Source organism: Poromitra crassiceps, assembly GCF_964638095.1.
Source record: "Poromitra crassiceps genome assembly, chromosome: 2".
Lineage (NCBI taxonomy): Eukaryota > Metazoa > Chordata > Actinopteri > Beryciformes > Melamphaidae > Poromitra > Poromitra crassiceps.
Genome location: NC_139624.1, coordinates 4,724,449 through 4,738,955, shown reverse-complemented (window position 1 = coordinate 4,738,955; position 14,507 = coordinate 4,724,449). Strand labels below are relative to the sequence as shown.

General features: G+C 42.7%; 1 protein-coding gene across 1 annotated transcript in view; it reads left to right on the top strand.

The window, feature by feature from the left end:
* The first annotated feature begins 2,114 nt into the window (after positions 1–2,114).
* lrig3 (leucine-rich repeats and immunoglobulin-like domains 3) overlaps positions 2,115–14,507 on the top strand; it is a 79,155-nt gene continuing 66,762 nt past the window's right edge. Inside the window, exon 1 of the mRNA XM_083660099.1 lies at positions 2,115–2,512. Within this exon, the coding sequence (XP_083516225.1) occupies positions 2,343–2,512 (170 nt within the window). The 5' untranslated portion in view covers positions 2,115–2,342. The remainder of the gene's footprint in view (positions 2,513–14,507) is intronic.

Genomic DNA, 14,507 nt, shown 5'->3' with positions numbered 1-14,507 from the left:
TCGCCTCTCGCCATAGTCTACAACCACCATATTTCTTTCACGGCTGGTTCATAGCTGAAGCAGGAAGTCACTTTGGCTCTCAACGACAAAGATCTAAAAAGTGACGATGACGTAACTTGGAACAGTAAGAAAACAGTCGGCTGGAGCCATCCGGCTAACAGCCTGCAGCCCTCTGATGGCGGCATTGACAGGTGACCAAGGGTGCATTCGTAAATCCACTCTGACGCTCTACACTGAAATGAGAGAGCGAAGATACGGTACATTACAACAGCGCTACCAATTTACGAACAGTTCAGTGTGCGCTCTGCACGCTCAGAGTGCTATTTCTGAACGCACCCCAAATGAAACTGACTGACCGTACGGGGGTACGGTGGCGCAGTCGGTAGCGCTGTCGTCTCACAGCTAGAAGGTCCTGAGTTCGATTCTTGCCTGGGACGCTGTGGGCGCTGGGGTTGTGTTCCCCCCCATATCTTCAGTGCCTACTGCCCAGGTGGGTTATCTCGTCGAAAGGCCCTTTCTGTGTGGAGTTTGCATGTTCTCCCCGTGCTCCCCAGGGGGTTCCTCCGTACATAACCCCCCCACTAAAAACATGCAGAAGATCGTCATCCGACCAGTGACGACAACATCCGAAGTTGGTCCCCGGGCGCTGGAAAGAAAAAGCGACCACTGCTCCTGGCCTGCCCCCCGGAGGAAAGGACAAGTCTGGATGGGCTAAATGCAGAGGACAAATTTCACCGGCCACCGTCAGCATGAGTGTGTGTTTGTGGCCGCATGCATGTGTTGGGTGTGTTCGTGTGACAATAAAAGACGGGCTTGTCCGTCTACTAACTGTTTAACACATTAAGTGCCAGAGACGGACTAATTCGTCTTACATAATCCAGCGCTTAAGTGCCAAGGACGGACTAACTCGTCTTACATAAAGATTTTTTTTTTTTGACAGTGGGACATCAATCAACCGCTTTTACATCTTCGAGATCACTATTGGAGCAAGATAATGTGTATAATCTATTTTACCGACCCACTAAGTGTTGACAGTGCTCCCCCAGACGACCGAAATCAAAGAAAAAACTGCCGCGGGACCAAGCCGTTCAAGGAAATGCCGTGGCGATTTTACAGTAACAGACTTGTCTTGCCTGAGAGCGGCCGCGCACCGGCAGCAGCACACAGAGAGCGGAGAGCGATTTGCAAAATAGATCATAGGTGAAACACACTTTGAAACACCTCAGAAAGGCCAGAATCAACATCTGCCCATCGCCCACGCATTCCCCGGCCCATCTTGACTCGCACAAGGAGCGTCTGCACGCAGGCAAGCAGGCAGGCAGGCACACAGGCAGGCAGCAGCAAAAGCGCTTCTGACACGCCCGCTGTACAGCGGAGGGAGGAGGGAGGAGGGAGGAGGGAGGAGGGAGGAGGGAGTTTGAATGAGAGGGGTGTTTCCTGTTGTTATGGAGGAAATTACTGTTCAAAACTATTGTTTAGAATGTCTGACGGTCTTACTGATGCCAAAAATGAATGGTTAAAGTGACTGTTTCACAAAAAGCCATTTATCTCTGAATAAATTTCCAGACGCTGAAACCATGCTGTACTCAACGGCTAATATCTACATAACTACTAACTCTGCAAACTAACTCTTTTAGACAGAGAAAGCACACATTCTATTAGTTATTTTTAGATGATTGGTGTTCATGAATTCTTAACAGAAAAGAATCCTCGGCTGTCTCTAAAATGAGCCAGAATCGTCAAAAACACCCCTGGCACAACTTACCTACAGGAATGAAAACATGGCTGGCATTCAATGTGTTAACTGTTTAACTGGTTTGAATAAAATTAAGGATTTTCTGGGTTTCAACATTGTTGGAAACATTTGGCATAATGTAGCCTAAGTGCACAACTCAAACTCATTTTTAGACATTTGAATGCAGAAATGTGCGTTTGTGCCTTGTTGCTATGCTAAACTACATTTCCCATGCTGCTCTCCACCACCACCCCCCACCCCCCGGCCCCGGCCCCGCCCCCTGCATACCTCTGGCAGGCTCCGTGCTGTGTGGCTGGTGAGCCTGGAGCAGAGGCAGGCAGAGCGAGGCGAGGCACAGAGCACAGAGGAAAGTTTCTCCCAGGCTGAGCGGGATGGGAAAGTTTGCCACTCACGCTTTTCTCCTTTTATACTTCACTAACCCACCGCGACAAACACGAGCAAGGAGCCGGCTTTAAGGACCGACTCTCCTCCTGGACACCGTCACGTCTCTCTGGATACTTTTGGGGTGTCTTTGGATTTTGTTTTGTTTTGTTGGAGAGTAAATCTGCAGCTTTTCTCTTCAGGGAGAGGAGAACTTTAAAGGAGCATGCCTGTGAGCTTTGTGACGTCATGTGCCCTGCTGCTGTTTGTGGGGATCGTGCAGCGTGGATGTGGAGCAGACTGCCCCGCTCTCTGCGCATGCGCGGGTCAGGCCGTGGACTGCAGCAGGCAGAGGGGTCAAACTCCAGCCCGGGTCCCGGGATGGACTGTCAGCTTGTGAGTCTCTTTAATAATATGTTCAAATAAAGCTATACTACGCAACGTTTTAGGGCCCTTCAAATGTAAACTTCTTTCCTTTTCCTTTTTATTTACAGTTTAAAGTAGTTTCTGTTCTGGTACAGCTCTGATACATGTTCATACAATATCAGTTTGTAAAAGCTAAAAACGAGTTTTAGGTGTACTTGAAAAACCATATACCGTTTGTTTACATTTGTAAACATAGGAGCAAAACAGGCTTGTGTTTTGACTGAGTTATGGTACAATAATAACAATTAAAAGAGCACATTGTCCATCTAGAAGTGCTGCTCTTCAAGAATGCCACTTTAAGATGCAACAAAAAAGAAAAGGTTTGTTTACATTTTAAGGGCCCTAAAAAGTTGCATACTCATACCTTTAAAATAAACGAACATCTTTTATCTTTGCGGGATCAAAGTGACCCCAGCAATTTAAACCCACAAAAGATTATTGCAATTTAATGTTTTATGCAAGTTCACACTTCAGAACATCAGCCAGTAGGCTAACACATACAGTTATAATGAAGAAGAAAAAAAGCATAAATAAAAAGTAAATTAGTTACCAAAATAGTCTGTGAGCTCCAAAAAAGACAAGCTTGCTTGTCCCGTTTAATCGCTTGCAGAAAATTTTCAGGTGAGATAAAACAATATAAAACTGTGATCAAACTGTGTCTTATGTTAGCGCCATGTTAGCGCTTTTTAAACATGCAAATTGCATGATTGGGAAAGTTCCCTCAGGTACCAGTCAGAACATCAGGAGAAACAATGTTTTGCACAGTGTTGTTGTGTTGTTTGGGGTCATGTGGAGCCCACACACTGTGCTGTCATGATGAAAAGACCAGTATCAAGCTGAAGAAATTATGTTTCCCTGCTGAATGGGCTCTTGTCATTCCACTGGCTGCTCGTTATGGAAACGTCTCTTTAATTTACCTTCACACCTTCTCCTCCACACACAATACACACTGAGAGATCATCTATTTATAGATTAGTTTACCTTCACACCTCCTCCACACACAATACACACTGAGAGATCATCTATTTATAGATTAGTTTACCTTCACACCTTCTCCACACACATCACACTGAGAGATCATCTATTTATAGATTAGTTTACCTTCACACCTTCTCCACACACAATACACACTGATAGATCATATATTTATAGATTAGTTTACCTTCACACCTTCTCCACACACAATACACACTGATAGATCATCTATTTATAGATTAGTTTACCTTCACACCTTCTCCACACACAATACACACTGAGAGATCATCTATTTATAGATTAGTTTACCTTCACACCTTCTCCACACACAATACACACTGATAGATCATATATTTATAGATTAGTTTACCTTCACACCTCCTCCACACACAATACACACTGAGAGATCATCTATTTATAGATTAGTTTACCTTCACACCTCCTCCACACACAATACACACTGAGAGATCATCTATTTATAGATTAGTTTACCTTCACACCTTCTCCACACACAATACACACTGAGAGATCATCTATTTATAGATTAGTTTACCTTCACACCTTCTCCACACACAATACACACTGATAGATCATATATTTATAGATTAGTTTACCTTCACACCTTCTCCACACACAATACACACTGATAGATCATCTATTTATAGATTAGTTTACCTTCACACCTTCTCCACACACAATACACACTGAGAGATCATCTATTTATAGATTAGTTTACCTTCACACCTTCTCCACACACAATACACACTGATAGATCATATATTTATAGATTAGTTTACCTTCACACCTCCTCCACACACAATACACACTGAGAGATCATCTATTTATAGATTAGTTTACCTTCACACCTTCTCCACACACAATACACACTGATAGATCATATATTTATAGATTAGTTTACCTTCACACCTTCTCCTCCACACACAATACACACTGAGAGATCATCTATTTATAGATTAGTTTACCTTCACACCTTCTCCTCCACACACAATACACACTGAGAGATCATCTATTTATAGATTAGTTTACCTTCACACCTTCTCCTCCACACACAATACACACTGAGAGATCATCTATTTATAGATTAGTTTACCTTCACACCTTCTCCACACACAATACACACTGAGAGATCATCTATTTATAGATTGATTTACCTTCTCACCTTCTCCACACACAATACACACTGAGAGATCATCTATTTATAGATTGATTTACCTTCTCACCTTCTCCACACACAATACACACTGAGAGATCATCTATTTATAGATTAGTTTACCTTCACACCTTCTCCACACACAATACACACTGAGAGATCATCTATTTATAGATTGATTTACCTTCACACCTTCTCCACACACAATACACACTGAGAGATCATCTATTTATAGATTGATTTACCTTCACACCTTCTCCACACACAATACACACTGAGAGATCATCTATTTATAGATTAGTTTACCTTCACACCTTTTCCACAGACAATACACACTGAGAGATCATCTATTTATAGATTGGTTTACCTTCACACCTTCTCCACACACAATACACACTGAGAGATCATCTATTTATAGATTGATTTACCTTCACACCTTTTCCACAGACAATACACACTGAGAGATCATCTATTTATAGATTGGTTTACCTTCTCACCTTCTCCACACACAATACAGACTGAGAGATCATCTATTTATAGATTGATTTACCTTCTCACCTTCTCCACACACAATACACACTGAGAGATCATCTATTTATAGATTGGTTTACCTTCACACCTTTTCCACAGACAATACACACTGAGAGATCATCTATTTATAGATTGGTTTACCTTCTTAACTTTTCCACAGACAATACACACTGAGAGATCATCTATTTATAGATTGGTTTACCTTCTTAACTTTTCCACAGACAATACACACTGAGAGATCATCTATTTATAGATTGATTTATAGGGCTGTGGCGATTCACTTATCTCCCGATTCGATACTATCACGATTCTTGGGTGCCGATTCTATTTATATTGCGATTCTTAAGTATTGCGATTCTACGATTATTGCGATTCGATATTACGATTTATTGCGATTTTTGTTTATTTTTTTCTTTTCTTTTTTCAGTTTGTTTGCTTTTTTACACTAGATTAGAACATGGGAAAAGTTGAATCATACACTAGAGACTGTATATTATATATCATGAGTAGGGCTGGGCGATATAGTTAAAAACAGGGGTGGACTGGGATCATAATTCAGGCCGGGCATTAGATACCAAGCAGGCCAGGCCGATATGGGCCAACGCGCGTGAAATTTGGGCCATTTGAAGCCAGATTTGGGCCGTTTGAAGTCCAATTTTACAATGAGATGCACCCACTTTAACCCTGAAGTGTAATTATTACTTCAGACTAACTAATAAAGTAATAAAACCACTAGTAAACCAGTAGGCGGCGCCTGGCCTGCTGTTCAGTGAGTGGCCTGACTGCAAGCACCCAAAAAAAAAAAAAAAAAAAATTAATTTGCGATTATCGATTCTGGAATAAAAGATCGATCCAAAAAATCGTGACATTAAAAATCGCGATACTTAGGTGAATCGATTTTTTCCCCCACCCCTACTTTACAGTAAAGTAAAATTACGATTACTCTCTTAACACGTTAATTGCCAAGAACGAGTTGAGTCGTCAAACACAATCCAGCTGTTCACTGCCAACGACGAGTTGAGTTTTACATCTCTTATATAATTATTGGAGCCACCGAACGTTTACAACCCATTCCACCGACCCACTAAGTGGCAACAGTGCTCTCCTGACTAGAGGAAGGCAAGCATTTTTTTAACTTGTCACGCCATTCTCACCCCAGCCATTCTCATGAAAATGGATGGGGGAAAACGCTTTCGTTTTCGCGCTGATTGCTGGCGATGCGGGATTGCAAATTTACATAATAGATTACAGGTGGAACACACTTTGAAACACGCAGCATAAATATGACCAGAATCGCAAAAGCTTCTCTCAACCAAAACTCCAAGAAGCGAGCGAGTCCATGCCGACTTCCTCAAACAGCGGCCGCGCAGCCACAGGCACAGGACAGCAGCAAAGCACTGAGACTGGTGACAAGCTTGTGACGGCCGCTGCAGCCAAGAAGAACGCCCACGGAGGGAGGAGTTGAAGCAACTCTCCCTCTCGCTCTCTCCCTCTCTCTCTCTCGCTCTCTCTCTCTCCCTCCCTCCCTCTCTCTCTCTCTCTCTCTCTCCCTCTCCCCCTCTCACTAGGATTAAACCTAGTGCGTCTCCCTCCCGAGAGGGAGGGAGAGAGAGAGAGAGGGAGGGAGAGCGAGAGGGAGAGAGAGAGAGAGAGAGAGAGAGAGAGGGAGGGAGAGCGAGAGGAAGGGAGAGAGAGAGAGAGAGAGCGAGAGGGGGAGGGAGAGAGAGAGAGAGAGAGCCAAAAATGAATGGTTAAAGTGACTGTTCTATCGAATTTCACAAAAAGCCGTTTATCTCTGAATATTTTTTCTGACGCTAAAACCATGCTGTATTCAACTGCTAATGCTTACATAACTACTAACTCTACAAACTAACTCTTTTAGACAGAGAAAGTACACATTCTATTAGTACTTTTGAGATATTGTATGTTCACAAACTCCAAGCAGAAAAGAATCCTCGGCTCTTGTAAAATGAGCCACAATCCTCAAAAAACGGCTTGGCAGAAGCTACCTACAGCAAGAAAAAAACGGCTGGCAGTCAATGTGTTAATTGAGTCGCTTTTTTTTATGTACTTATGTACTTTTTTGAGTGATTGTTAAAATCAGTAATTTTACTTTTACTTAACACATTCACTGCCAGCCGTTTTTTTTTACTGTAGGTAGCTTCTGCCAGAGGGTTTTTTTTAGGATTCTGGCTCATTTTACAAGAGCCGAGGATTATTTTCTGCTTGGACTTTGTGAACACAAAGTTCACAAAAGTACTAATAGAATGTGTGCTTTCTCTGTCTAAAAGAGTTAGTTTGTAGAGTTAGTAGTTATGTAGATATTAGCCGTTGAGTACAGCATGGTTTCAGCGTCTGAGACTGAAAGCTGAGATAATCGCAGTTTTGTGAAATTCAATCAAACAGGCAGAACAGTCACTTTAACCATTTATTTTTGGCATCAGTGAGAGATCAGACATCTAAACAATATAGTTCTGAACGCCCTCTCCTTCAAACTCCTCCCTTCATGGGCGTGTCTGGTGGCTTTCAGCAGCGTTTGTCACAAGCGAGTTTCTACTGCCTGTCTGAGCAGTGAGCAGCCTCCCTCCCTGGCGGCCCCCTCGTCGGCGAGTGTGGATGGGGCTCACTCGTTTCTTGGGTTTGAGAGCTTTGATGAAGCTTTGTGCGATTCTAGGCTTTATGCTGCGTGTTTCAAAGTGTGTTTTCCACCCAGTCTATTTTTGGAACCCCCAACCGTTGTGCGCCCGTGTGCACCAGCGTGAAAGCGTTTTCGCCTACAGTATGAGAATGAGGCTCGTTCGTTTCTGGGTTTTCGGTTGAGCTCAGCTGGAATGAAGCTGCGTGCGATTCTGCGCTTTCTGCTGGTGTTTCAAAGTGTGTTTCACCCATAATCTATTATGCAAATTTGCAATCCCCCACCGCCAGCTCCCAGCGCGATAATGCGCGAAAGCGAAAGCGTTTTCGCCAATCCATTTTACAGTATGAGAGAATGGTTTCCTCGCGCGTTCCCCTGCAGTTTTGGCTCGGCTTTTTCTAGTCTGGAGAGCACTGTCGCCACTTAGTGGGTCGGTGGAATGGGTTGTACACGTTCGGTGGCTCCAATATTTTTATAGGAGACGTGGGGGGCGTTGATCCACGTCCCACCGTCAAAAAAAAATATTTTTTTTTTAAGACGAGATATCTCGTCATTGGCAGTCAACCGTTGGATTTTGTAAGACGAGATATCTCGTCAATGGCAGTGAACGATTTACCTTCACACCTCCTCCACACACAATACACACTGAGAGATCATCTATTTATAGATTGATTTACCTTCACACCTTTTCCACAGACAATACACACTGAGAGATCATCTATTTATAGATTGGTTTACCTTCTCACCTTCTCCACACACAATACAGACTGAGAGATCATCTATTTATAGATTGATTTACCTTCTCACCTTCTCCACACACAATACACACTGAGAGATCATCTATTTATAGATTGGTTTACCTTCACACCTTTTCCACAGACAATACACACTGAGAGATCATCTATTTATAGATTGGTTTACCTTCTTAACTTTTCCACAGACAATACACACTGAGAGATCATCTATTTATAGATTGATTTACCTTCACACCTCCTCCACACACAATACACACTGAGAGATCATCTATTTATAGATTGGTTTACCTTCTTAACTTTTCCACAGACAATACACACTGAGAGATCATCTATTTATAGATTGATTTACCTTCACACCTCCTCCACACACAATACACACTGAGAGATCATCTATTTATAGATTGATTTACCTTCACACCCTTTCCACAGACAATACACACTGAGAGATCATCTATTTATAGATATAGATTTATTGAGCCTCCTCTGGCTTGGACAGGGTGAATTACTTTGTATACTGCTGGGAAGTTGGAAGCTTAACCTATAACAACGTATCATAGTGTATTAGTTGATTTATAATTGTAAAGTACAAGTACCTCTAAATTGTCCTTAATTGAGTACAATGCTTGAGTGAATGTACTTAGTTCCTTTCCACCACTGCCTGCATTCCTGCGTGTGCAGTTTGGCTGGAAAACACATTGAGTTAAAGGAGCAGGGTGTTGCAGGAAGGCGCTTTATGAGTCAAACAGCGTAGATTTATTCTCTATCTACTTCGTTATTATTCTCTGACGCAGAAAGACTCCAGATCAGAACCGTCTGGAAACTCAAACCATCTGCTGCCAAACATTCCTGCTGTTTGGAGTTATGGTCCGCGGACCACCAGGGGTCCTCGAGGGGGTTCCAGCATTATGGAGTTAACGCAATTAGAGCATGTAGAAGAGTCGTAAGTCACTTTTACACAGATCCCTTTTTACACAGAAAGCGATTTCGAAGTGCGTTTACACAGAAACACGGCCTTTCCGCAAGGAAAGGAGGTGTGAACTCTGTCGTTGTTGCCATGGAGATGTGAACAGCTGTAGCCTACCTGCTGGAAGGGAATACAAAAATGTGGTGGATGGTTTTGAGGAGAGACTGAGGCCATTTACACCTGGCGTTAACATGTGTTTTCTGTGATCAGATTGCAATCAGATTGTGTTTTATCACTTGAAAGTACAGGTGTAAAACACCCCCAAAACGCATTGAAGAAGGATTGCAATCTGATCGGCCAAACCACCTCCGGAGGTGGTCAGGGATGCATTGTGTACACATTGAACACAAGTGTAAATGCAATGTGTCCTCTCAATCTGGATACAGCAACTTTATGCGGATTGAGAGGACAACCATTCCTCCAATCTGATTGCAATCAGATTGCAGAAAATGCATGTTAACGACGCCAGGTGTAAATGGAATCAGGCTGAAGTGATAAAATACAATCTGATTGCAATCAGATTGCAGAAAAGGCATGTTAACGCCAGGTGGAATGGAATCAGGCTGAAGTGATAAAATACAATCTGATTGCAATCTGATGGCAGAAAAGGCATGTTAACGCCAGGTGTAAATCGAATCAGGCTGAAGTGATAAAATACAATCTGATTGCAATCAGATTGCAGAAAAGGCATGTTAACGCCAGGTGGAATGGAATCAGGCTGAAGTGATAAAATACAATCTGATTGCAATCAGATTGCAGAAAATGCATGTTAACGCCAGGTGTAAATGGAATCAGGCTGAAGTGATAAAATACAATCTGATTGCAATCTGATGGCAGAAAAGGCATGTTAACGCCAGGTCTAAATGGAATCAGGCTGAAGTGATAAAATACAATCTGATTGCAATCAGATTGCAGAAAATGCATGTTAACGCCAGGTGTAAATGGAATCAGGCTGAAGTGATAAAATACAATCTGATTGCAATCTGATGGCAGAAAAGGCATGTTAACGCCAGGTGTAAATGGAATCAGGCTGAAGTGATAAAATACAATCTGATTGCAATCTGATGGCAGAAAAGGCATGTTAACGCCAGGTGTAAATGGAATCAGGCTGAAGTGATCAAATACAATCTGATTGCAATCTGATGGCAGAAAAGGCATGTTAACGCCAGGTGGAATGGAATCACTGACAGAACAGAGGGAATATCCTCACCTGTAGACCATGACTCGACACAGATGCAGACGCATGCTAAAAGAAAGATAAATGTGGGAAGCTGCTGCGGGCGTATTGTGAGAAGAACTGCAATCGAGCGGTCCTCTGACAGGTCGTTAAGCTTATTATTATTATGTCCGTTAATTTAGCCTATTCATGTAAACATTGTTTGGGCATAAATAGCCTACGATGACCTACTTATAAACTGTAGGCACGGAGCATTCCTCCTGGCGCTCCTGTTGCAGTCATGGATCACATAGGCTAATTTTGTATTTGATTCAAAGGAGAATTCAGATTTTTTTTTACACCCTGGACCTTATTTCCAGCTTTAAAAATGTTGTTTAAGCAGAGCCGGCGTCACGAGGGGGCGTGGGGGGGCGTGGGGGGGGCGTCGCCCCCTCACCCAGACTACCCCGCCCCCTCATGGTCCGTGTACTCTTTTTTTGTTTGTTTTGTTTGTTTTCCCAGGATGGCGAAGGTAGATTTTCTTTCCCCACCTGTGATTGGGTTGGGTTTAGGCATGGGGAGTGATGATTGGTTGTGTGTACGCATGAGGCAGAGCCATGTCGATTTCTTTGGCATGAGGATTACGGCGATTGGTTAGATTAGGGTAAAATATCAAACCAAAGTTGTCAGGGTGACTTAAACATGTAAGTCACCCTGACAACTTTGGTTTGATTAGCATCAGCAGAAACGATAATCGGTTTGAACTGCGACCTGAAAATGAGGAAAACAGGGCATGTGGAATGCCTGTATTTATGTCTTGTAAATAACTACTACTTAGAAACTAGCTATTAACTTATTTCTGATAGTAGAACTTCAATCTGGAGGTGGTTTCCTCTCAGTCCTCCTGTCATTTTTTTTATGAATGAGCTGTGCTTCGGTCCTTCTTCCCGCGGGTTACCCTTTTAAACAGACGTTGATTCGGGGCTGATACTGCCTCCACTGGTGGAACGAAGGCGTAACAAAATGACACGTCATTCCCTCCTTGTGACTTTTAAACAGGAGGCGAGGAGTAATGATGCCGCAACGAACGCGGCTTTCACAGGCTGTGTTTCTCTGTTATCTCTCTACCGGCAATACAAGCTGTGTTTCCATTACAGTTTTTCGCAAAATAATTGTGATATTTCTACAACTTCGACAATGTACAATTGCGACTTGTAGGCGTTTCCATTGAAGTTGAGTTTCGCAATTCCCGTTACCAGCAGCTGCCACAGTGATTACGCACGCGGATCTGCCCCATATCCCGTCCCCTGCATGCTCAAATCCAACCAATGGTCAATGCAAATCACAACATGAAGTTACAACGCATATAAACGAGCCTGATTATCAATTCAAAAGAACATGTTGCGGGCTGCGGTGAATGCAGTGAGCGCGACAGGCAGAGGAAAAAAGGTAGCCTACAACTTGTCCCATTTTAGAGATGGAGGAGGGGGGGAAAGGCTGATATGGTGCAATAGTCAGAATATCGTGTATTATAATTATAACATTGCACCTGAAACGTGTGTAATGTATTAATCACTTCAGTCAACAGCACCGCACCGGTGTGCTTTTCATCGCGCCGATCATCTCGCCGCTGTGCCAAATGCGCGCACACAGGCATGGATCGATTTCTCCCATTAAACATGATCTATTTTCCGGCTCCGCTTTTGCACAACACGTCTTTCTGCTAGGTAGCGTTGCTTCAAAGTTTTCCTCTTGCTGCGAAGGTTTTGCCACGGCTTATCGAACCCTTTCTCCCTCATTTTCCTTTCATTTTCGCTCCTTTTCCAAAGGAGAATGGGTCACATGACGTGCAAATGCGGAAAAGTGTGTTTCCATTACACTTTTGCGATAAACTGCTATATCGACACGTCTGAAAAACCACCTCATGAGAGCGCAAAAACTTTTTGCGATATTTGGGAGGTTTTTCGAAATTTACGTGTTTCCATTACCCACTTTCTATTGCGATATTTAGATTTTGCGCATTTCTGATGGTAATGGAAACACGACTACAGACAGACAGTCATGGAGTTCAGGACAAAAATCATATCTGACACAATACAAATGACAAGAATTTGCACTTTCAGGAATATAAGAAGTTTTTTTTCCAGGTGGTTTGTGTCAGACCTAACACCACCATAACTGCTTGTATTGAAGTCACTGGTTGAAGCCTTGGTGTTTTTGCTCACAGCAGGTGGTCAGTCCTTCAGAAAGCTGTTGACACATCACTGTGTGATCGTCTCTTTACACTCTACATAATTATTAACCAGCCTTCTCCCACTGCTATCCCATTACAGATGAGGCTTTCTGGGTCACTATCATATTATTATTAGTGGTTGTTGCTGTTGCAGTAGTAATCGTAATAGTGGTCGTAGTGGTTTAATAACAGTAGTAGTAGTAGTAGTTGTAGTAGTAGTAGTAGTAGTAGTAGTAATTGTTCTATTATTAAACACTAGTCTATTATATCAAATATTATAATTGCAATTTGATCCACATCCATAATGTTTATTATGGCTTGGCAGTAGAGGTCTGATACCCGACCCGAACTCGACGGGACCCGATGGTCACGTAGGGCCTGCTTTTTAAATAAACAATTAGGGCTCGGGTCGGGTAGGGGCTCGACTGTCTCGGGCACGGGCCGGGCTACGGCGTGCAGAGCTCTACTTGGCAGCATAGTAACATAAACATGTTGTTTATTTACAGAGTTTACAACCATCAAAGTTGATTCAAGCTTATCTGCTGGACAGACTTTGAGGCTGTTAAAGCAGTCAAAGCTCTAGCAGCAGATGCAGCCTCGCCGCTGTTTCCTAAAGCAGTGATCCTAACCTTCTGACAAAGGACCCGAGTGTTGTCCACATTAGAGCTGCAGACCCCCATTTGATGAGATTTATTCTTGAACCTAAATCTGAGAATATGTTTTTATTGTCCGATTTGATTTAGTCCAGAAGTCCATGAGAGATAACAGAGAAACTACAGTTTCATTCTTCTACATTCTCTAATTCTGTTCACTTCTTGTAAATGAAATAATGTTGTACTTTAAAGGGATATGCCAACATTTTTCAAGATTTGCCCATTTTAAATATTGCCAATATTAAATGTAGAATGTGGATGCCTTAATCTTCACTATGCACGCAGTACAAACAGCAGTACACCGCTAACTGCTAATAGGTTAGCACTACAATAGTATATGGTACAACTGCCTATCCCCGTTCAGTCGCCCAAAATACACATTCCAACAGGGCCAGAAACACTCACATGTACATGTTGTGACTCGTGTACTCGCCACGCCATGAAATAATAATCCAAAGTTACGTGAAACAGTCATTTTCGAGGTAGATCCTTACCGAAAACTAACGAAGAGGGTTCCCTCTGTGACCAAAGTTACTTCCTCGTTTGGCTTGAGGCGCATGCGCTGTGTGCAGTCATCAGTACAGCGCATGCGCCTCATGGCAAACGAGGAAGTAACTTTGGTCACAGAGGGAACGCTCTTGGAACCCTCTATGTTAGGTCTCGGTATGGATTTGAGTGTTTCTGGCGTTGTTGGAATGTGTATTTCGGGCACCTGAATGGGGATAGGCAGTTATACCATATATATTATACTGCCATTGTAGCAGCAAGATCATCTTCACGAATGAGGACCACTTTTATGACTTTTCATTTTTCCATTCACTTTTACACGTAGAGCTGGAAGTGCAGGTCTCCTGTGGGACTCTATTAGGCCGTGGCACTTGGTTTTTTACTA